The sequence below is a fragment of the Siphateles boraxobius genome, unplaced genomic scaffold (assembly GCF_051911475.1).
Source record: "Siphateles boraxobius isolate OS27281-9 unplaced genomic scaffold, OSU_SipBor_1 90, whole genome shotgun sequence".
Classification (NCBI taxonomy): domain Eukaryota; kingdom Metazoa; phylum Chordata; class Actinopteri; order Cypriniformes; family Leuciscidae; genus Siphateles; species Siphateles boraxobius.
This window is the reverse complement of record NW_027509220.1, coordinates 1221601-1246455: the sequence shown is the minus strand read 5'-3', so window position 1 is coordinate 1246455 and position 24855 is coordinate 1221601. Positions and strand designations below refer to the sequence as shown.

Here is a 24855-nt window from a genome sequence, read left to right as displayed (position 1 = left end):
TCAACATTGTCATTGAAACAATAAATGGAAAGAGGAACAGCATTTTTTTTTACAGTTTACTAATTGTTTTTCTTTTCCTCATAAAAAAAGTGTGTTCCTCCTACAAAAGTTTGTACAATTAACATCAGTCAACTTTCAAAGCAGAGTATTTTCTTTTACATGACTTCTTGATGTGCCTACTTTACTGTAAAATAAATGAATAAATAATAGATTATTTGTTTTTGTCACCATATGCTATAAAAACTTACAAAATATAGTGCATACCAGTAAAAAGTCTTTGTTATGACTAACATTTTTGAATAAAAACAATCAAAACTTTGAAATAGCCTACTGTACAAGTATGGGAATTATAATGCCAAGGGAAAGACAAAACAATAAAACCTAGAAACTTAAACTGTCTAATTCTTTTTTGGCTGCTTGTCCGTCACTATAGGCTACGAAATATAAGATAGCCTACGTTTTACATTTTAAAGATATAGATACAATTTATAGTCTATCTGTCTTTAATTTATAGCTTAACGCTTCATTTTAAAATGTTTTTTTTTTTAAATCCCACAAATTGCAAAAAAAAGTGCAAAACAATGAGAAAGGGTCGTGGTGTGAAACAGCATGAGCTGAAGAGGTGTGTGTGAACTGCATCGCTTCAGAAAGATGCTTTAGCTTCTCGTTGGCTGCACGTCATCATCTGTCATCATCGCTTCAGAAACAAGTGTATGAGCGCGAGACATCATCATCATCATCGTCCTCCACCGACTCTATCGGTCCTTCTCACGGCGAGCTTTCCATCAGTCTTACACTTTCGTCTAGTTTACTCGATTATAAAGGGATCAGCTGTGAATATGGCATCAATTTGCGCGGTGGTGGCTCACATTTTTCTCTGTCTAAACATCGTCAAAGTTTGCTTGGTAGACTCGTCAGAGCTGCCCGGAGATATTCCTGCAACAGAGCCGTCATTCCACAATCCTGCGCGAGACATGATGACTGTTAATATGTACAGAGTTTATGATAAATACAGCAAGAAGCATCATCATCAACATCGACAGAACGTCAATACAATCCGAAGCTTTAGAGGAGTCCAAGGTGAGTGAAACTAACAACTAAAAACGATATAAAATACAGCAATGCATGTTTATAGTTCATATTTTATATCACGCTGTGTTTGTGTTTCCAAAATGTGATCTAGGCTATATTTTAACTTTCATAATTTTTTTAATTATATTTAATAAACTACATTATATTTTCAAAAATACAATATGCCTAAAATACAAGACATTACATAAATAATTCATAAAATAAAAGACAATATAATTTTTGTTTTATACATTCATTAAGTGTTTACACTTTAGTTTAGGGTCCAGTTCTCACTATTAACTTTTTGCTTATTAGCATGCATATTAGGATATTGGCTGTTTATTAGTACTTATATAGCACAAATTAATGCCTTATTCTGCACGACCATATTCTACATCCCTTAATCACCCAATACCTAAATTTAACTGTCTTACTAACTATTAAAAAACAGTAATTAGAAGTTTATTGAGGCTAAAGTCGTAGTTAATAATTAATAGTAAGATTTGGACCCTTAACTATAGTGTGACCAGTGGTAATTAATTATAGTATTTTATTAGTTGGAAACCCTTGAGGAAATACAAGGGGGAAAAAACCATAACCCATCTTTTAAATATTCATTACATAAAAAATCCATATGCACCTGGATTAAAATGAATTAGGCTATAGGCTATATGATAAGCATATGTGAAATCATGCACAGATAGCATTTTCCCCATTATTTCAGTTTTTCAGAGCTGCTAAGTTTCCACTGGAGGTGCGCTATTAAACACAGAGAGGGTATTAGTGGAAACAGAAAAAAGAAAGAAAGAAACCTTGAGACCGGCTCACTAAACACTACCATATGGCCAGAGACCGATTCAGGAGCCGTGTTTATCTTTTTATTAAACTGCCTCGTAAACCATAGAATGTGGTCGGATGTTAAATCCAAAATGTGAAAAATGTGTTGTTTATGAGGATGTTGTCTGGAAACTTTACTGGTCAATCACATGCATGCATGAGCGTAAAACCCACGCTAAATCGACAAGCAGCAATTAATGACTTGTGATGCTTTCAAATGCCTTATTTCAGAGCTCTCCCATCACAAAGTTGTTTTCCGCTTCAACCTGACCTCCATCCCCGATTCAGAGGCAATACTGACGTCAACTCTACACTTTCTTGACCAGCAAGTTCGTCAGCGTCCTTGGGCCTGCCGTCGCTCCCGCGGATCCGCATGCCGTCTCCAGTACCTTCAGTCACTCACCACAACACATCTCTTCATTAAAGGAACATCACCAAACGCTGCCATCCCCTCTCCGCTGTGCAACATCACACTGTCTACTAGCAGAAAGGGGCTTTGGCAGATTACAGACGTATCATCAGCCATCAAACAAGCCCATGTGAACCGCGAACTATCGATTACCGTTGAGTTTGACTTTGGTCACCACAGACGTCATGATCGTTTGTCTCCTCACAGTCTGCCGTTCATTCTTGTGTACGCTGATGACGTTACCATAACTGAACCAAACAGCATTGCTATGAGTTTACAGAGATACAGTCCGTCTACTGTGGTTGAGGAGACCAAGACCACAGCGCCCACAGCTTCTTTAAGCTCTAGAATCAGAAGGGAACTGGATCACTTGGAGAATAACTACCTCCCTGACGTCCAGTACAACGCCCTGAAGAGCAGGGAGTTATGGGACAGCGGATTTTTTGCGAAAAAGCCCAAACCATTGTCAAAAGGACAGGACTATCATAAGGGATTGAGAGGGTCGCAGGAGCTCACCTTTGATGAGAAGACCATGAAAAAAGCGAGACGTAAGCAGTGGAGTGAACCGCGAGTATGTTCGCGCCGTTACCTGAGGGTGGACTTCGCAGACATCGGATGGAGCGAATGGATATTAGCTCCGAAAGCATTTGATGCCTACTATTGTGCAGGAACCTGTGGATTCCCGATTCCAAAGGTAAGGGAATAAAAGTTTATGTTCTATATTTAGTTTTGTTTATAATGACCGCCTGAATGTACACTCTCCGGCCTTAAAAAAAAAAAATCTGTTTGGATTTAAATAGGCTTATGATTGGATCATTATTACAGTAGGGATGCACGATATATTGGCCACCATATCAGTATCGGCTGATAAATGTTATTTTTTAATGTTATCGTTATCGGCCCAATAAAAAAAATTGGTCGATATATTAAATACGATCAATCATGGATTATTTCCTTCAGCTGAGACACTTAAAGGGATAGTTCACCCAAAATTGAAAATTCTGTCAGTAATTACTCTCCCTCATGTTGTTCCAACCCCGTAAGACCTTCGTTCATCTTCGGAACACAAATTAAGATATTTTTGATGAAATCTGAGAGCTGGATCACTCCTCCATAGGCTTCTTCAGGGATTGAACTTGCCGGCCTCGAAAAGTTATTAAAGACATCGTTAAAATAGTCCAAGTGACTACAGTGGCTCAATCTTAAGTTTATCAAGTGACGAGAATACTTTTTGTGCGCAAAAACAAAATTAACGACTTTTTTGCAACTATTCAATTGCTTCTCTGTGGGACTCTAGTGAGTTAACGTAGTGTGATTGCGTAGTGCTACTTCACACGTACTGTAGGCTCACTATTGGCCGACGCTGGTCATGTGTGTGATGCGTGTGACGTACAACACAGAAGCGCTGGGCTGTTACACTAGTGAACTCACACGAGGCCCACAGAGAAGGAAATGAATAGTTGAAATAAAGTTGTTATTTTTGTTTTTTTTTGCGCACAAAAAGTATTCTCGTCGTTTGATAAACTTAATTGAGCCACTGTAGTCACTTGGAGTATTTTAACGATGTCTTTAATAACTTTTCGAGGCCGGCAAGTTCAATCCCTTAGAAGCCTATGGAGGAGTGATCCAGCTCTCAGATTTAATCAAAAATATCTTAATTCGTGTTCCGAAGATGAACGAAAGTCTTACCGGGTTGAACAACATGAGGGAGAATAATTACTGACAGAATTTTCATTTTTGGGTGAACTATCCCTTTAAGATGTGCACTGTTCACATTGATGGTTTTGAATTGCTTAAAAATTTGATTGGAATCACTTCAAAAAAGGAAAATATAGGCTAGTCTATATAACACAAGTCTATCATATAGACTATATAAAATTATAATGAGAACATCATTATTAATGTACGCTTGGGACATGGATTGTAATGGTGAGACTTTTGTTTTTGTAATCAGGCTGTCAAAAATTATATAAAATTTGGATTTAGATTTATCGGCCAATATATCGGTTATAGGCATTTAAATATAAATAATTATCGTATCGGCTAAAATTTTCATATCAGTGCTTCCCTAATTACAGTGGTTATTATGTTTCTAGCATGTTATATGTTTGGCAACAGTTCTTCTAACCCTAATTGATGGAGTGTGTAACTTTTCATTTCTTAAACACCCATGTATGAAGACACATCATGGCCATATTCCATGATGATAATGTCAACATTCATCAGGCTCAGACTGTGAAGTAATGGTTGGGAGGGAGAATGAAGAATCATTTTCACACATGAATTGCCAATAAATGTTGTGATGTTATCTCCATCAATGTTTGCTCAAGATCTTGTATTGAAAATGCAAGAGTCCAGCACTCTGTAAAGTCTCCTCCAGCACATCCCAAAGACTTTCAATGAGTTCAAGGTCTGGACTCAGAGGAGACGATTCATGTGTGAAAATGATTTTTCATTCTCGCCCTCAACCGTTCTTTCACAGTTTGAGCCTTATGAATCTTGACATTGTCATCCTGAAATATGGACATGATGTGTCTTCCTACATGGGTGTTTAAGAAATGAAAAGCTACACACTTCATCAATGTGGGTTAGAAGAACCGTTGACAAACATATACTGTAACATGCAAGAAACGTAATAATCACAGCAATAATGATCCAATCATGGGCCTATTTAAATCCAAACAGCAACTTTTTTGGGCTGGGCACAGTGTACATTATCTCATTATTGCACGGCAGCTCAACAAAATAAAATTAATATGTGGACATGAAAGATTAATTTAAATATTGAGCTTAAATCGTTATAGAATTTTACCAGTTTAATAAGCCCTATCTTACAGTTAAAAATAGTCCATTACAATGTGCAAAACAATTGGTTTAATTCTGACCAAAAATAATACTCAAAGTCGGCATGAAATTAAGTTTGTGATTGCCTTTTTCTGACGTATATCCGAATAGAATCACTTGATTTTGTCTGTGGGGAATTGATTAGATGGTTGTGGTTTCCTATTGGTGGATGTCATGTGAGTGACAGGTTGCCCCGCCCTCGACATCAGAGAAGAGAAGAGATGCTGCAAGAGGGAGGGGAAGTTATTCTGATTCAAGAAATAATGATGTGCACTGATAAGGCATTTATAATAAATACTGCAATATTCCATAAAAAAAAAAACAATTTTGATGTCATGGTGACTTTAAAAATAAGGTGGGTGGATAGGACTAAGAAATGCATCTGGGCATTGTCACGTTAACCTTGTTAATAGACAGTAGTTTTTCTCCAACCTTTACTTCTCTTAATGCAGGTTGTTCATCCATCCAATCACGCGACCATCCAGAGTATAGTGAGAGCTGTGGGGATCGTGCCTGGCGTCCCAGAGCCGTGCTGCGTTCCCGACACGATGAGCTCTCTGGCTGTGCTGTTCCTGGACTCCAGCAGGAACATGCTAGTGAAGGTCTATCCCAGCATGTCTGTGGAGACCTGTGCCTGTCGGTAAGGAGAGCAAGGTCAATAATGGACATATAGAACAATATAACCTGCAAAACACAATGAACTCAGCTCAAGGGACTGCCGAAAATGAACTTTTTATCTCTGCAAATAAGACCTTGACACCTCAAATAATATTGGATCTTTGCACACAAACATTGTATCCTCTTTCCACTCTCTTTTTTTTTTTTTTTACGAATTGTATATAATCCTAACTGTAACATATAGTCATAACATAAGTCAAGCTGTTTTTGCTTTGAAACAAGTACAAAGCAAATTTAAAAGAAGCTAGTGATTTAAATGGATTTACACTTTATTTTAAGGATTACGTAGTTAAATGCTACTACATGCACCACTTACTATAGTAAAAACAGTAAATTATGCATAATTACAAGTAACTAACCCTAAACCAAACCCTAACCATAACTCGATAGTAAGTACATGTAGTTAATTAATATTACTCATTACTTATTTAATGTAACTTACAAACGTACAATGTAACTACATCACCTTAAAATAAAGTGTAACCAAACCCAGTAACACATTACAAAAGGTCTCATTTTTTAACATTAGTTTGAATGCATTAGTTAATATGAACTAACTATGTGCAATATATTTTTACAGCATTTGTTAACCTTTGTTAATGTTAGTTAATAAAAAATTAAATTGTTTATGTAATTCATTAATTAATGTTTTATTTAAAAAAATCTATTATTTTACCATTGATTATGAGATGCTGTAGAAGTATTGTTCATTTTTAGTTCGAGTTAACTAATGTTAACAAATGAAATCATATTGTAAAGTGTTGCTATAAATCCTTGTAAACATTTGATTTGATTTGTAAGCTTGTTAGATAAAGTGTAACCTATAGGATCTAAACACCTGGAATCTTGCATGAAAAGAAAACTGCAGATCATTTTTGGTCATTTGTGAGAGACAGACGAAATGAAGAAAATGCAGCATAATGCTGCCATCTAGAGATTGACATAATATTGTTTTCCCCTATAAGGACGGACTCCATAAGTTAAAACAGATGGATTGATTAGCCATAGCTATAGAAAAGTCATTAGATTATGGATTTAAAAATAAAATTATAACATCTCAGAGGTTTTGTGAAACTTTATCAAAGGAGAGTTTTGTATTTTTATATCAATTTCATGTCATTTATGATTATTTATTTTTTTCAAACTGTACTGTATTGACATTTTTTATGCAAACATTTCTTAAACCAGATTCTTCAGTGCTCTTCTGGTATATAAACTGGTATGTTTTTGTTTTTTGAACTGAAATCCTGGAGGAATTTTTGTGAATAAAGACCTAATGAGTTGTATTAGGAACACAGATTGTTTGCAACAAAGGGGCAAAGGTCAACTCAGACCCATTAACTATTACACAGCCAGATTCCAGCTGAATGAAAATGAATCAAAATGAATGGAATCTATAATGTTAATATTTATCATAGCTGAAGCTGATTAGTTGAAGCATCTTACATGTGCAGACACAAACACATTCAGAAGTGATGGAGTTGCTTTAGTAAAAACAGCCAGAAGTCTGACCCTGTAAATAAGGGTTTGTCAAAATCACTCTCATTAGTTTTCAAAGTCTGCTCCCAAAGTGTTTACAGAACCCTCATTAACTACAAGCTTCCTCAAGATAACAAAGCTCAAACCACGACTTTGGTGTCAAAGATAAGAATAGCTATGCTACTATTTTGGTTTCCGGAGAGTGTGTTGCTTAGCGTGGGACGTGGGAGTGAACCTGAGGTTCACTTGAGGAACCCCGATTTCAAAGGATCTTCCACAAACCAAAGTCAGATGTAAAACTTGCCGCAGACAGTCACCTATCCGCTTTGGGAACCAAACGAAAGATGCGGGGTTTACGATATCTGCTTCTTCTGATGTCCATCAATTTTGCTACTTCGGTTGGGCTTTGCGAGGGGAAATCTTTAGGGAGCCTGGAAGACACAATGTTCATTCAGGGAGAAGAGCAAAACCTTGAGGAAGAAGATGACTTCAAATCCAAGTTGGAGAGCTTTTTGGGCTTCAGGAAGGAAGACTTTTTGAGGAAGCTTAATTTATCAGGCGTGCCGCAAGAACACAGAAAGGTTCAACCTCCTCAGTTCATGATGGATATCTATAATAAATATGCATCTGATAAGACTTCCATCCCTCGGGCGGATGTCATCCGAAGCTTCATCATACAGGGTAAGTATCTCTAAGGTAGATGCAATTCTGATGATTTTCACACCACTTGTATATGAGTGAAAAGGTGTATTAATATATTTTTTCTGTTCTTTACAGATGTTATTTATTCCATCAGACACGGCAACAAAACTCAACACAGGCTCCTATTCAACGTTTCCATCCCAAATCATGAAGAGATCACATCAGTCCAGCTAAGGCTGTTCACTCTCTGGGAAAGAAGTAAAAGCACCTGCGATGACCAATTCACATCCATTCATGTTTATGGCGTAGAATACAAGCAGGATACAAACATTTTAAAGCTTCTGGATGGGAGAGACGTCACTGAGGCCAGAAACACATGGCAGGCTTTCGACGTGACCAGCGCCGTCAGGATTTGGCAGGATTCTGGACGTGGGGCGGGTGAACTCCAGGTGGAAATCCAACAAAACTGTCAATCTATTGACATGAGCATGGGTTTAGAGGACAACGGCTCGGCAGTCATAATAGTTTTTTCTGATGATCTCGGGAACAGAAAGGAAGAGTCGATGAATGAGGTCAAAGAGATGCTTCTTCATGAGAAGGAGCGGATATTTGTGGAAAATCATTTTCCTGTGAACAAGCACCCCAGGAAGAAGAGGAAAGCAAAGAACAATTACTGTCGGAGAACTTCGCTGAAGGTGAACTTCAAAGACATCGGATGGGATAAATGGATCGTGGCTCCACCTGAGTATGATGCTTATGAGTGCAAAGGAGTGTGTTATTTCCCCCTGACAGATGACGTAAGCCCCTCCAAACATGCCATCATCCAAACTCTGGTTAACCTGAGCAATCCCAAAAAGGCAAACATGGCATGTTGCGTCCCAACCAAGCTGGACCCAATCGCCGTCATGTACCAAGAAAGGGGTGTCATCACGGTCCGACACTTGTACGAGGAGATGAAAGTAGCAAAGTGTGGATGTAGGTAGTGTTTGGCTGCTTACCCATTCATCTGTGAAATGACAGCATTCGTTTTATCATTCCCATTTGTCACAGCGCTCCCATTTTGGCCTCCCCGAAGAACGTTACAATGAACTGTTCATAAAAGTGAAGAACATTTTAATAATCAGAAGAACCTTTTTTCTATAAAGAACCTGTTAAAGGTTCTTCATGGAACCATAAATGCCAATAAAGAACCTTTTTAGTGTAGCATAATTAAAAATTACTTTTAATATAAAAGAGCTTCTTGAGGTTAAAGTCAGCTTCCATTATAAAGTCAATTTGTAAAAGAATAAACGAAGACTATTGCAAAATAAAAATAAAACTATTGAGCAAAACAAAATAAGTTTTGCGAACAAAAATAAAGAATTAAGTAGTGCAAAAATAAAGATATAATTAATTGCAAAAATCAATGACAGCTGTAAAATAAGCTTAAAGTTCTCCTGTAGTCAATTATTTTATCCCTTAAAACTCAAAATGATGTATTTAAAAGTTTTTTACTTGAAACAGATTTCTTCATGCCTTAAAATAGCTTGAATGTAACTCGACACCCTTGCCTCATTTAGTGTTCAGTGAAAATGCAAATGAGCCCCGCCTCCACTCACTCACTCAGCTCGGAGATCCACTCGTTGACGATCACACGTTGATCTGATTTGTTACAAGGTAGTTTGTGATGTCGGAAACATTTTTAAATCACGTTTTATGTTGACTTATGAATTTGCACATGGTTTGTCTTAAAGCATATTAAAAACACCACATAGACATATAAACAACATTAAAAGCTGGATTTTCACCACAGGGGGACTTTAAGAACTTTGATCCTATTTTACATGTGTAGAAAGTAGCCTCAAAGACTAATAATAAACACCACTTTAACGGATTGCTGCAAAAAATATTGTTGCTGATATAAAATAGGATCAAAGTTCTTAAGCTTTTTTTACAGCTGTCATTGATTTTTATTTTTACACTTTATTTCTCACAATTCTTTATTTTTGTTATTTATTTTTGTATTATGGTTCTTGTTTTTTTTTCTCAATACTTTATTTTTCTTCTGCAATTCTTTATTTTTGAATGCAAAATAACTTTTTTTCGTTGCTCAATTATTTTCTTTTCTTTTGCAGTACTTTATTCTCTTTTACAATGCTTTTTTCTTTTGCAGGCAAATGTGGCATTATGACTCCATAATTTGGTTTTCATTTCACTTATGTCGACTAGCTGGGGACATACCCAGGGGCGTTTCTAGGATTTGACAGCATAGACCAAAACATCAGGGCCGATATTCCCCCTTAGAGATTTTTGTTTTACATTTTAATACAGCAACACACTCTACACAAGTATGCAAAAACAGATGTCACTGCTCGCCCTGTGCACTGCAACATGCCGTCCAGTTGTACATACTAGTAAGAAACCTCAAGGTGGCGATAGAGTAACATTCCCAAATGATGTGGTATTGCTCAGGCAGAAAGCTGTAAACATGTTTGTAAGATCTACCCTGCTCAAAACTGCAATAGTAATAGAAGCCGCTGACAGTGCTCTCAATGTGATGTGTACTTGCATGTGTTTGTTTCAGGTCCACATCAGCAAAGTTTCAAAGCATTTTGAACCTATCATGTTCTTTAGTAAATAAATAATATATATATATATATATATATATATATGGATGAGGCATAATGAGAATTTAGCTAGGGCCAATGCCCCTGTGGTCCCGCTTGGCTTCAAGATTGACCTATTCTGGGTAGTTCCAGACAAAAATAATCAGGGAAATGCTCATATACAACAAACAAAACTTAAGCAATACCTCCCACTAGAGTTCCAGAATGAAACATTCAGGGCTTGAGCACTATTGACGCATGTGGGTATAACTTAAAATTGTATTCTTCCTTCCTGTTGTACAACCGGCTCTCTAATGATTTTTTCATTTTATTATTTTTCTCCCCCCACAAAAAGATTTGTATATAATCCATTGTATGTCCAGCATATATATTTACTTACAAAATATTTAGTTTTACAATGATGTAATTTGATTTACATTTCATCAATAAAGTCCAAAAATTATTTAATTGCAAGAAATCATGCATCAAAGTAATTCCACTTTGGGCTTTCCTAATACATTTTTAGCAAACCAAGCTCATTGTGGTGTGTGGTGAGTGCTTTCTTTCTGCTGCTGGTGGAGCTTTTCAGTCAGGTAAGCAATTGTTGGTTAGAACTGGTACATTGTTTTGTAATAGCTTAAAATAACTGTAACATTCATTAGATCTTAACAAATACTGTTGTTGCATGATCCTCAAATGATAAACAAAATAATGGAATTTATAAATGCACAAACTTCATAGGATTTGCATGGTTCTGGTAAATTTCAGACATATAGTGAGTAGGGTGTTTTTGTGGAATTATATACATAAAATAAAAAAAATCATCGTAGCAATACTTTTCAGGGTCATTCAGGGACAGATATTTATGCAAACCTGTTTCTATCTCCAGCTCAGAAACTCCCATCAGATACACTGGGCAAAACTCCAGTCATCTTAAAATGAGATTACCAATCTCTGATTGGCCACATGGAATCATCAGATAGAATTGCATAAGGCTGAGCATTAAAAGATAAAGCAAGATTAACAGTGCAGCACCAATTAGTGTTGAGTGAATGTGGGGTTACATAATTTCATCCTGTAAAATTGGCAAGGGCCTCTAAATTCACACTAATGCTCTGATATTTAGACAAATGATAGAAAAGAAAGAAGCGGTGAAATATATAAGAAGATTTAAAAAAACAATAACTATTCAGTATGTGAATAATATACAGTTGTTGCCAAAGAGTTAATATATGAGCCTCTTTCAGAAAAAGAGTAAAGCTCTGATGTTATACAATCAAAGCCATTTTCTAAATTGCCTGGTAAGAAATATATGTTATGGTTTGGTGTTGCATATACAAATGCATTTCTATCTTGGTGTTTATTTAACAGTCACCTGTTCAGCAGTGTAATCACATCATTAACCTGACCCAGACGTCACCTTTGAAAGCTTGATCTTATTTTCCTCATGACGACAGGACTAACAGGACTATAATCCAAAAGCAAATGTGTAAAGAGGCACATTTACTGGAAAATAATTCCCCAAATTTCACTCAAATATTTATAATATTCTAATGCTTAAAATGTTTCCAGGACCCCTGGTCAAAAACATTGAGATTACTTAACATTGAGATGATTGCACTTTATTTTACATTACATGCACTTATGTGTACTTATAATTACCTAAGAAAGTACTGGGTATTATAAGGTAACTACATGGGTTAATGTTAGGTTCAAGGTTAGTACCTAGTTATTGTAATTACTATAATAAGTAAATAGTATAACATGGGAACAGGACTGTAAAATAAAGTGCTACCATTGAGAACAAATACAAAAAAGACAGATGAACCAATAAATACACAGTACTTAAACATTTTGCCTTCCATAATATGATTTACTTTTCTTCCAAACAAACATCTTGTATGTACCAAAAATCCTTATTTACTCTCATGTCATTCCAAACTTTCTTTCTTTAGAAAATCAGATATTTAGAAAAAAATGTTTTAAAAAAAAATCCCAAGACATTAAAAAAAAATGTGTTTGTGAGTTCCTCCACAGATGTAAATGAGTAAGCAAATTATATTTTTTGGTTAACTGTCCCTTTAAGTCATGATGAAGCTGTGCATTTAGAGAGATTTTATATCCTCTCCAACATTTCCCATATTTATTGATTTTGATCTGTCAATGTCTTGCTGATGCACTGCAGATAATGCGATTAAAGGTTTATTCAGAGCAAAAGCCTCTTATGTGGATGCTGTTGTCAAAAACCTGTTCTATCTACCAAAGGACCACCAAATGAATGGACGAAAACCTCTGGCTTAGACAAAATTCAACAACCAACGGCAAAAGATGGCAGGGACTGTAAGAGTTTTTGCCCTGCTCATAGTCGCTTGTCAGGATCTGTTTATCGGTGCATCATTTCAGTCTGCGCTTGTCTTGGATATGGCTAAAATTCTGCTCGACAACTATTGTTTCCCAGAGAATCTAGTTGGAATGCAGGAGGCAATCCAACAAGCTATAAGCAGCGGAGAGATCCTACACATCTCCGATCGAAAAACACTGGCATCAGTCCTGACTGCGGGCGTTCAGGGTGCACTCAATGACCCCAGACTGAGTGTGTCTTACGAGCCTAATTATACTCCGATCACGTCACCTGCACTTCAGTCGCTGCCTACTGAACAGCTGATACGGCTAATCAGGAACACGGTTAAACTGGAGGTGATGGATAACAATGTTGGCTACCTTAGGATTGACCGTATTATAGGTCAGGAGACTGTGTCAAAACTGGGACGCCTCCTTCACGACAACATCTGGAAGAAGGTTGCGCATACGTCAGCGATGATCTTTGATCTCCGTTTCAGCACAGCGGGAGAGCTCTCCGGTCTCCCATACATTGTTTCCTATTTTTCCGACTCTGAACCACTTTTGCACATCGACACAATCTACGAGCGACCCACTAACACTACGAAGGAGCTGTGGACAATGCCGACCCTCCTGGGAGAACGATATGGAAAAATAAAAGAACTGATCGTTTTAATCAGCAAGCGCACCATTGGTGCGGCTGAAGCGGTTGCCTACATCTTAAAACATCTCAAAAGAGCTGTAATTGTTGGAGAAAGGTCGGCCGGAGGCTCTGTTAAGGTTGAAAAGTTAAGTGTTGGGGACTCTGGGTTTTATATCACGGTCCCGGTTGCCAGATCTGTGAATCCTGTGACAGGACAGAGCTGGGAAGTGAACGGGGTTTCGCCATCCGTCACAGTCAACCCGAAGGAAGGAGTTGCCAAAGCAAAGTCCCTCATTGCCATCAGGAAAGCACTACCGAAAGCAGTTAAAAGGGTGTCAGACATCATTAAACGATTTTATTCGATTAAAGATAAAATCCCTGCTTTGCTTAATCAGCTCGCTAAAACAGACTTTTTCACAGTTGTTTCTGAGGAGGACTTGGCAGCGAAACTTAATTATGAGCTGCAGACGGTCTTTGAAGACCCTCGTTTAAATATCAAGACAATGCAAGGATTGTCTGACAATGGCCTGGATGCAACACCAGAAGACCATTCATCTTTTGAAAATCTTATTGATCCATTATTCAAGTTGGAAATTCTCTCAGGAAACAATGGATATCTGCGTTTTGACAGGTTCCCAACACCCACCATTTTGATCGGACTAGAGGATCGAATCAAAGAGAAGGTCTGGCAACCTGTCAAAGACACCGAGAACTTGATTATCGATCTGCGCTATAACACCGGCGGATCCACCGAGGCGTTGCCAATACTGCTTTCCTACATGTTCGACATCTCATCAAACACTCACCTCTTTTCAATCTACGACAGTATCCAGAACATGACTGCTGATTTCCACACCCTCCGTAACATCAGCGGGCCTTTCTATGGTTCTAGAAAGGGTATTTATGTTTTGACAAGCTATTACACAGCAGAAGCTGGAGAAGAGTTCGCTTACCTGATGCAGTCCTTGCACCGAGGCACTGTTATAGGGGAAATCACCTCTGGAACACTCCTTCACTCCAAAACTTTTCAAGTTGAAGAAACAAACCTTGCCATTACTGTCCCCATCATAAATTTCATTGATATAAATGGGGAATGTTGGCTTGGAGGCGGTGTAGTTCCCGATGCGATCGTGCTTGCTGAAGATGCAGTTGAGCGAGCTCATGAAATCATTGCGTTTCACAAGGATATTCAGGCTTTGGTGCAAGAAGCTGGAGATCTCTTGGAAAAACATTACACTGTACCTGAGGTTGCAGCTAAAGTGAGTAGACTGTTACAGTCCAAACTAACTGAGGGACTGTACCGGTCAGTTGTTGACTATGAATCTCTTGCATCTCAACTCACTGCAGATCTCCAAGAGACCTCGGGTGACCACAGACTACACATTTTCTACTGTGAAATTGAATCCCTTCATGAAATCCCCAAAATCCCTTCCCCTGAAGAGGTCGGGTTCCTCATTGATGCCCTGTTCGAAGTAGAGGTAATGTCTGGAAATATTGGCTATTTGAGATTCGACATGATGGAAGACATAAAGGTAGTGCGAGCAATTGGTCCCCAGCTCATCAAAGCTGTATGGAGCAAGCTGGTGAACACAGACACGCTCATAATTGACATGAGGTATAACACGGGTGGCTATCCCACGGCTATTCCACTAATTTGCACCTATTTTTTTGATGCACGACCCTTGAAACACCTTTACACTGTTTTTGATCGCTCCACAACAACTGTGACAAAGGTTATGACCCTTCCAGAAGTGCTAGGACAGAGGTACGGCTCTCAGAAAGACATTTATATCCTGACAAGTCACATAACTGGATCAGCCGCTGAGGCATTCGCTAGAACAATGAAAGACCTGAACAGGGCCACTGTAATTGGAGAGCCCACTACCGGAGGCGCCCTCTCAAGTGGAACGTACCAAATTGGGAATAGCATCCTATATGCTTCCATTCCCAACCAGGCGGTTTTGAGTGCAATTACTGGAAAAGTATGGAGTGTGTCCGGGGTTGAACCACATATAGCAGTTCAAGCAAATGATGCACTTAATGTTGCCCAGAAAATAATTGGCAAAAAACAACTAAAGAGAAATTCAGGGAAGCAGAACTAGGGGCTTCAGTATTCTTTTCTTCTTCTTTCTTTTTTTTTTTTTTTTTTTTTTTTTTTTTTTTGCAGTAAAACACCATTGTCAAAAGGATTTAAACTTTAAGTTATTTTAATGTTTTATGTGTATGTAATAGAAATTAATTTACCTTTTTTAAAGCTAGATCTGACATATTTCTGAATTTTTTTAGCATAAGTTTTACCAAAATGCTCTTTTGATGGTGTGCTTTTGTATACTCATGACATGCTATAGAATAAAATAACAAAAGAAGACATCAGTAAATGTTTCCTTTGCATACCTTTTAGCCACTGTAATTAAAAAAAATGGTTAATTGATAGACATGATTTTCATTTCAATACTGTATTTAAGAAACACTCTTACAAAGGTAAATATAAATAAATACCATTAATTTAACTTTAAGTGCTTCATATTATTGTAACATAAATGTAACGTAGATTTTAGCTTGCTATTTTCTAACTGAAGAACTTTGGCTAATGAGATTAAGGTTTTATTGTGAGGAAAAGCTTCTTATGCATGTGATAACAGAAACCTGACTGTAGAAGCAGACTCAGTTGACAAACCTCTCTGCAGAAGGAGAGTTCAGTTGTGCCGTATTAGCAGGAATCCGAAACCTGCCAAAAATGGCTCAAGCTGTAGCTCTACTAGTGTCGTTGTTGATCTTCAGTAATGTGGCTCACTGTGTTTTCTCCCCAACGCTTATTGCGGATATGGCAAAAATACTCATAGACAACTACTGCTCACCAGAAAAACTCGCCGGCTTGGAAGAGGCAATTGACGCTGGGAGTAGTAACACAGAGATCCTCGGCATTTCAGATCCTATCATCCTTGCCGGTGTTCTGGCCGATGGGGTTCAAAAAACTATTAGTGATTCCAGAGTGAACATCACATACGAGCCAGGCTTCGTTCCTGCAGTACCGCCAGCCATGCCTGACATCCCACCGGAGCATCTGGCCGCAATGATCAAAGCAACGGTCAAAGTTGAGATCCTGGATGGCCACATTGGCTACCTGAAGATTCAGCACATCATTGGTGAGGAGATGGCTCAGAAAGTTGGACCTCTTTTGCTGGAGTACATCTGGGACAAAATGCTCCCAACATCTGGCATGATTCTTGACTTCCGCAATGCTATCAGTGGTGAGATATCCGGAATCCCATATATTGTGTCTTACTATACTAATCCTGAGCCATTAATCCACATTGATTCAGTGTACGATCGCACGTCCGACCTCACCATAGAGTTGTGGTCCATGCCGACCCTGTTGGGAAAAAGATATGGAACCTCCAAACCCCTGATCATTCTGACAAGCAAGGATACTCTTGGGGTTGCAGAAGATGTTGCTTATTGCCTCAAACACCTTAAAAGGGCCACAATCGTTGGGGAGAAAACAGCTGGGGGAACTATGAAAATGGACAAAATCAAGGTGGGTGACACCGACTTCTATGTGTCTGTCCCAGTTGCTAAGTCTATTAACCCCATCACTGGCAAGAGCTGGGAAATCACTGGAGTGGCACCAGATGTTGAGGTTGCAGCAGAAGATGCCCTTGACGCTGCCATTGCAATCATTAAACTTCGTGCTGAAATCCCAGGGTTGGTTCAGGCGGCAGCCACACTGGTTGCAGACAACTATGCATTTCCAAGTGTTGGGGATGATGTCGCTGAGAAGTTGGGAGCTATTGCATCCAGTGGGGAATACAAACTGATCTCCACAAAAGAAGAACTGGAAGTAAAGCTCTCAGCGGACCTCCTAAAACTGTCAGGGGACAAATGCCTGAAGACCACCAGCAATATTCCTGCACTTCCTCCAATGGTAAGTCATTATATGCACTACATTTTGTTTTTAAGATATAACAATTTATAGATATGATGGCAAAATTATGAATGACAACTTTCCTTTAACTTCCAGAATCCCACACCCGAGATGTTCATTGAGCTCATTAAAGTTTCATTCCACACTGATGTATTTGAAAACAACATTGGTTATCTTCGCTTTGACATGTTTGGAGATTTTGAACATGTTGCCGCCATTGCTCAGATCATTGTGGAACATGTCTGGAAAAAGGTGATTGACACTGACGCGCTGATCATTGATCTGAGGTGATTATTGTATTAGTTGTTTCTCGCTCTATAAATCCAGCTAAATAAATAGCCAGTTCTGAATGAAATTCAATAATGTACAAATTTTGTATCCACCGGCTTTGACCATAATTTGATATTAAGATCAAATTTGTTATTATTATTTTCTTTCAAGGAACAATGTTGGTGGACCTACCTCTTCTATCGCTGGCTTTTGCTCATACTTCTTTGATGGTGACAAGCAGATTGCGCTGGACCACATTTATGACAGACCCTCCAATACCACAAGTGATCTTCTGACCCTTACACAACTTACAGGTACATTACTAAAGTGACTATACATATTTAACTTATTATTTTACTCTTTGTGCAGACCAGTTTCAATAAGTGTCTTTTTTTTTTATCTAAACATAAAAAATGCAGTGTCCTGAAGTAGATTATGTGTTCCCAGACAGAAACATAGTGTGAGCCCAGATCCGGTACGCGTTGAATCCGCATGTCCACTATGTTGCTGTCTGGGTTGTATATTGTTATATGCATATTTCAAACTGCAAAATTAATTGTGCAATTCTATACTCTGTCTAGGCAAGAGATATGGCAGCAAAAAGAGTTTGATAATCCTCACCAGTGGTGTGACCGCCGGTGCTGCTGAGGAGTTTGTTTTTATCATGAAAAGGCTGGGACGTGCAATGATTATCGGTGAGACAACCCGTGGAGGTTGTCACCCCCCAGAGGCCTTCCGTGTGGGCGAAAGCGATATCTTCCTGTCTATTCCCATCAAGCACTCGGACGCTGATCAGGGTCCGGCCTGGGAGGGTGCTGGCATTGCCCCACATATTCCAGTGCCCGCTGACGCTGCCCTCGACACAGCCAAGGGCATCCTCTTTAAGCACTTTTCCGGCCAAAAATAAATTGTTCGTCTGGGCCTGTTATGGAAGCCAAATTATATAGCAAATTAGTTATTTAGAAGGATGGCATTTTTTTGTGTATATCATTAAGGTAATGTTTAGAAAGTACAAAGTTAAGCCTTCTGATGCTAGTTCAAATCTTTTTCAATTTTTCTGTATTATTTCAAACCCATCCAATCTAAAGCTTGCGATCTCTAAAAGCAAACTTGAGGATAATGCAGGTAATATTCTCCAAGTGATATTCAGATTAGGCCTGGTCTGAACTTGAATATAAGTGTTGGATACTTTGTGTACTAGTTTACTTTGTACACATTAAAATGTGTTTATGGTTGCATATGCTTGTATTGTAAACATCTACTCATGCATATTAAAAAAAATAAAAGATGAAAATTGTCTTGTTTGAAATGCTACTTTAATCTATTTGAGGGAAATCGCGATTGAAACCAAATAAAACTTAATAAATACTATACCACATGGAAACTGTTCTATTTGTAATGTGTTTTAAATAATAAATAGAAAATTCCTTACAACTGAGCTAAAACTAGTTTAGCAAACATAACCAATTCCAGACATTCGCGTGAAGGTTTAAGATTATTTACCTCTACTTGCAATCTCAACAAATTTTTAAAATCAATGTTACAACACAAACACACTTAAGCACACAGAATATAAGCAAAAACACTGTTCATATTTGGTAAGTCCACAATGCACTTTTTGCTGTACTCACCGTCAATACACAACTATATGATATATTCATGTATTTACTGAACCTTTTCTTTTAGAAATTATCATCAAAAACCAGAAGATGGCAGCATATCTTCTCCATCCAGCTTTGGACCAAAGCATGCAGTCAAATACATCCACTGCCATACTAAAATTTCAGTTATGTAGCACCTTTTGTCAACAGGACTTTAACAGGAATAAATACCTTCAATGCACTATAGTGTAATGGTGCGTGTCAAAGTTAGATGTCAACAATAAAAACTGATTTCTGTATGAAGTTTTGTGTTAACTTATTGCTTGTTATCAGTTAGGTATGTTATGGGCACGGTCATGCTGGTTTTGGCCGGTTAGCTATACATGGTTACACTGGTCATTGTGGTTTACCTACAACAGCAAGCAGAACCAATATACAAGCATCTAAAACCAGATAAATAAAACAAAAATATTTCACAATTTAACATGATCCACTGGTCTAAGCAGCTCAACAATTACGACATCAAGATCTTCTGAGGAATTCGAATGAGTTCACATGAGTTTGTCATTCAGTCTACTATTATGTTCAGTATTACCTTGCACTTTGGTTTTATAGCTTGAGCTGGTCACATGTTGCAGAGTGTCTAGGGTGTTTTATTAAAGTCCCCATGAAATCAAACGTTACGTTTTTTGGCTTTTAGAATGAATATGTTAGCCTTATTCGCATTTAGAAGATATATGCAATCAAAACTTACAGTCTTCCAATATGGATCAGTGATTTGATGACATCGCTCTGCACTTCAGATTCTAATCAGATTTTCTGTCCAATCAAATGCTCTCTAGAATCTGAAGCTCCGCCCCCTGCATTATAAATAGAAGCTGAAGCTGCGGCTGAAATCGGTCACTTGTTCACACATTTACTATTTTCAATATGGTGAAAGGCACATAGTGCACTATATAGGGGATAGGGAATGATTCAGACAATGTAAATATGCTTTCCATAGGGGCGAATGAAGTCTGGTTTGAAGAGACACAATAACACAGAGCGGATCATATAATCGAGTCGGTGCTGACCACAAATCATATCAGACTCATTTGAATTCCACACAGAATGACATATTTTAAAGTGATTGAGGAAATTGGGAGGAGAAACAGTTAGACAGACTCGGTATTAGACACTGCACTGGTGAGTAGAAGAGAAAACAGCAGTGCCATGCACCAACATAAATTACACACGTTTCAATCTACACATCCTCAGCATGATTATGATCACTGTTTAGTAACAACGTCTTTAGTAACAGTTTCATATTCAATCTAAAAGGGGATTCTATTGGACTGTGGCTTTTATAAGCTGTCAAATGTGACTTTACCAAGATCAACAGCTCTGGCTGAGCTGTGATATAAACGAAACACCATTGGCTATTTTAAAAGGGGGAGGAGCTGGTTCGATATGCCCCGCCCTGTCTTCCTGTTGTCAACACATTGAATAATGCTGTGTGTTTCAAGGCACTTCAGTGGACCTTTAATGGGTCTTTTAAGTGAACTAACTAATCGCTTTCTCTGTGCGTGTGCTTAAAGACTGACTGCAGCACAAGCAAATGGCATTCGAGGGCAGGTTTGAAAGGATCACTTCAATGGTTGATATTCAGAAGAAACACAGCCCCTTCCACTGAATGATACAATAGACCGATCACTCTGCCCTTTTATTTTCTGCTGTATTTTGGGTGTCAGACATTTTGTAATGGTGCCTGAAACTATGATGTAGACAACTGCCCTCATTAAATTTTATAATGCACCACAATAAGAAGTGCAGAACCCTTATTTGCTATAGATAACCATAATGGACTGATGCGGCCTTGTAAAATTATATATTATTGGCCTATATAATGGAGACGTTTATGTAAGTAATCCACAGCCCCCTGCGAAGCACAATATTTAGGTATATCCAGATTATCCGAATTGGTTCACTCATTTTAGTTCACTGCTTCCTTATGTAGGGGATATGACACACACTATATTAGAAATACTTTCGTTTAGTTCGTTATGTGATCTGATCAATATTGTTCAATAACAAGATGTCACCGGAAGAAGTAAGTCATTTGGGGGCTTTTTGCCTACACTTTAATGAGTACTGTGAATTCAGACATACTTCTTTTGTCACATACTTTTATTTCGCCTACTAATATGTGCGATTTCAGATGCAGCCTTGGAGATTTGGCATAAAAAAGGCTCTCATGCTTAACGCCACCTACTGGTGTATCCATGTAAACTGCTGATAGGGCAGAAAGGGGAAAATAAATAAAATGGAAACAAACATTCATTTGTTAATCAATTAATTGATCTTGACCCAACACCTGGAAATTGCACTTAGATAATTGTGGTTCAGACTAGAATAAGAAATAAATTCATATATAGGCTACTGGTAAGCCTTTTGTAAAATGCTTAAAAATAAAATATTTTTCTACTCTAGTTTTAGTTTTCTGTTGTATTTTATTATCGTCAAAAGCAGACAAGACAAAACAGCGAAAAGACATTGCAAAAACACATATTTTGCATATCCAAAAGAAGGGAGGAAACCTTCAAGGAGCAGGAGAAGAAACTGCCCCAATTTTTTCCTACAAGGGTAGAAATTTGACACCAGAGATCCTCTTCTGCCAACTCTGAGCCTGGGCTCTTTTCTCTAACGACTCAGTCTTTGCTTTGCACATTTACATTACATAGCTTTCAAGCGCTTGGGGGAAAATACATCTAGCCTTTTTTACACGTGGATTTCGTGCGTCAACAGTTCTTCAAAGTTCCCCAAAAACAGCAAAGTGGCCCGTGTTTTATATCAAAAACACAAAACACAAATTTGGAAACAATTTTTTTTCTGTGGTGTTTTTTCCCCGGACTTCGGCTTACTGTGCAGTGCATACTGGCATTAGCGTGTCTTATCTCAAGTTTTGAGAGTTTTCAGACTGATGTGAGTAATAAGGATCGCGTCAACATCCGCAAAAACTCCTCTTTGTGTGCATCCTTCTCTCAGGATCTCAGCAGAGGCTCATTTCAAGCTCGATATTCAAAGATAATGTGAATGGACATTTGTTTAACTGAGGATTGATGTTTTTGCGTTAAGAAACGATGGCACATTCAGAAGTAAAAATGTGTCTCGGCGTGCTTTTCTTCGGTCTTTTGTTGTTCACGCTTCCAGCTGCGGGAGCCGAAGAAGATGTGGAGGAGGAGAGATCATGTCAAGGCGCATTCGACTTGTATTTTGTCCTTGACAAGTAAGTAACAGTTATAATTCAATCGTTTTGCTCATTGTTTTGAAACAAAGAATCTCTCTCTCTCTCTCTCTCTCTCTCTCTCTCTCTCTCTCTCTCTCTCTCTCTCTCTCTCTCTCTCTCTCTCTCTATCAAACTTCAAGGAAAGATAGCCTATCTGTAAGTTATAGCTTTAATCTCTCGGTCTTGCAGCTGGTAAACTGTCTGCTCTCCAACATAAATGCGTCAATCACATTTAAAGGCAACATGATCTATATGAAGTGCAAATGTTAGGGATGCTTTGCGGTCTGTTGGCCTGATGTTTTCCACATACTGCCTGGGTAAAGTAGGCCAGTACATTTCCACTCACATCCTCCGTATTTCCCCCAAATTTCTCACAGTCTGCATCATCAAAATAGATATTCACCAGATGTCCATTGTTTGGTATCACTTGGCGGGGTTCAATTAGAGTTCAGGGAGAAAATGCTGTGCATTGCAGTATTACACACACACACACATAGAAAAAAAAATTATTGTATGGTATCAGTGGTTCAATTTAAAAATGCCTGAAACCTTTCCATTCCACAAAAGATTCTGTATAGTGGACAAAAGATTTTCAGATTAATAAAGTGTTCTTTGTGGAACCTAAAATGGATCTTCTATGGCATTGCTGACATTGCTTATTTCCAAGAGTGTAGACAGTGACAGTTTGCAGAAGTCATCCGGTTTATTTTTATATTGTGCCGACTTGTTTTGTGTGTGTGTGTAATGATGAGCAAAGAGGTGGTACATGTGAAGTTTGCTGAATAAGCACTTCAGTCAGTCACAACTTCATTCCTCTGTGGTTCTCTTTTCCTGTTCCTTGTCCTTCACCATTGTTTAACAGACGACATCCTTTCCCATGATCTGTGTCGGTCTGGGAAGATTCTTTACAGGATGTTTAATCCAATTGCACTTTTATTTATATTAAATACCTTTTTTTGTAAGGTATGCTCCCATGTATGAGTCTCATGAGACTCCCATTGTAATGTGTGGGTTGTCTAAAAGCATTGATTTCATATTTATTTGTTTAGTTGGTTTTTAGGATGTTTTAGTTCGTTTTAATATTCCTTTATTGCTTAACCAATGAACATAGAATTGACGGCTCTGTAATCAAAAGGATAGTGATATTCTTTGACTATGTGTCAGGAAGCATTTAGGGTATATTAAATGAATATACTGCTATAAAATATGTTAGATATTTTAGTTTTTACACATTAGAAACCAGTAAATGCATCATAAATCCTTTTTCATATGTCATGCAACATGCTCTGGAAGTGATCAGCTGAGAGCAAGCAAAAACATCTCATACGAGGTCCCAGTTTTTCCCATGATGTGATGGCCAACCCCAACACCCCCCTTTTCCTCTTTACAGACTTCGGAAAAACTGACATTTAGTAAAATCACATGCACATGAACATCTGCAGCCCTCTAAGAACATTACAAGCCTTCAACAATTTAAGCAATTTCATTTGCATGCATTATTCAGTATTTTTAATCACTGTGCCATTGCGTGCATAGAGGTAATTTTTCTGTTTGTGTTTCATCACCGAATGAGTGGAAGTTGAAGTATCAAAGCATCACAAACAACAGCTGTATTGCATAAGAGTTTTTGGCTTCAGGTGCAGCATTATTGGGCTTCCCGGATCTCTTCTTGAGGAATTGTATAAAAAAAAGTATTATTTTTTTAACCTCAAAAGTCACAATCTTACACTTTATGGTCATTGACACTCAAATATTTTGGAATCTTAAACTTATTTTTTTACTAAACTTAATGACTGATGGCAAACTGACCAAAATATCGCTCCATTCCTCTTTCCAATTTAATGTGAATCATTTTGGAAAGTCCCGCTATATATATATCAATGGAATATTGGTTATACAAATAGCTACTGTAAAAAAGGACCAGATACACAAACCGACCTCCGGATTGTCCTTTAAGCCTGGCATCATTGCTTCAACTTCTGCTTTCATGTGGCCCAAAGGCTTTCTGGGAAGTGGCAGCCTTGAGTAGTGATTCAGAATCAGTCTACCAGCCCATGGCCTGCTGTTTAACAAGTGGAATAAAACAAAGAAGTTGTCGATGGGAGTGCTTAGCATGGTATTTGCACTGCAGCCCTCAAGCCAGACGTCCTCAGAGGAACTAAACTCTTGAGATTTTTGGTGCTTAAAGAGATCATTTTCATTTTTGGGTGAACTATGTCATCATACTCGCCCTCTTGTCTACCAAAACCTGACTTTCTTTCTTCTG

The 24855-nt window shown here is 38.1% G+C and overlaps 5 protein-coding genes across 6 annotated transcripts in view; all 5 read left to right on the top strand.

The window, feature by feature from the left end:
- Positions 1–701: 701 nt before the first annotated feature.
- On the top strand, positions 702–6916 carry gdf10b (growth differentiation factor 10b). Its single transcript, XM_077224608.1, has 3 exons — positions 702–1080; positions 2140–3011; positions 5614–6916. Exons 1-3 carry the CDS (start codon positions 714–716, stop codon positions 5803–5805), a joined length of 1431 nt encoding a protein of 476 aa, XP_077080723.1. The 5' UTR covers positions 702–713; the 3' UTR covers positions 5806–6916.
- Positions 6917–7227: 311 nt separating this feature from the next.
- gdf2 (growth differentiation factor 2) lies at positions 7228–9229 on the top strand. The gene is made up of 2 exons (XM_077224610.1): positions 7228–7999; positions 8096–9229. The coding sequence occupies exons 1-2, from the start codon at positions 7663–7665 to the stop codon at positions 8941–8943; spliced, it is 1185 nt and encodes a 394-aa protein (XP_077080725.1). The 5' UTR covers positions 7228–7662; the 3' UTR covers positions 8944–9229.
- Positions 9230–12769: 3540 nt separating this feature from the next.
- irbpl (interphotoreceptor retinoid-binding protein like) lies at positions 12770–15861 on the top strand. The gene has a single exon (XM_077224620.1). It carries the CDS (start codon positions 12874–12876, stop codon positions 15628–15630), a length of 2757 nt encoding a protein of 918 aa, XP_077080735.1. The 5' UTR covers positions 12770–12873; the 3' UTR covers positions 15631–15861.
- A 95-nt stretch (positions 15862–15956) lies between these two features.
- Positions 15957–19020, top strand: rbp3 (retinol binding protein 3). The gene is made up of 4 exons (XM_077224621.1): positions 15957–17453; positions 17550–17740; positions 17895–18037; positions 18305–19020. Exons 1-4 carry the CDS (start codon positions 16266–16268, stop codon positions 18628–18630), a joined length of 1848 nt encoding a protein of 615 aa, XP_077080736.1. The 5' UTR covers positions 15957–16265; the 3' UTR covers positions 18631–19020.
- A 2922-nt stretch (positions 19021–21942) lies between these two features.
- Positions 21943–24855, top strand: part of antxr1c (ANTXR cell adhesion molecule 1c) — a 45940-nt gene continuing 43027 nt past the window's right edge. Inside the window, exon 1 of one of the 2 annotated variants that reach the window (XM_077224622.1) lies at positions 21943–22589. In XM_077224622.1, the coding sequence (XP_077080737.1) occupies positions 22444–22589 (146 nt within the window). In that variant the 5' untranslated portion in view covers positions 21943–22443. The remainder of the gene's footprint in view (positions 22590–24855) is intronic. The other variant, XR_013201258.1, reaches the window with a different exon arrangement.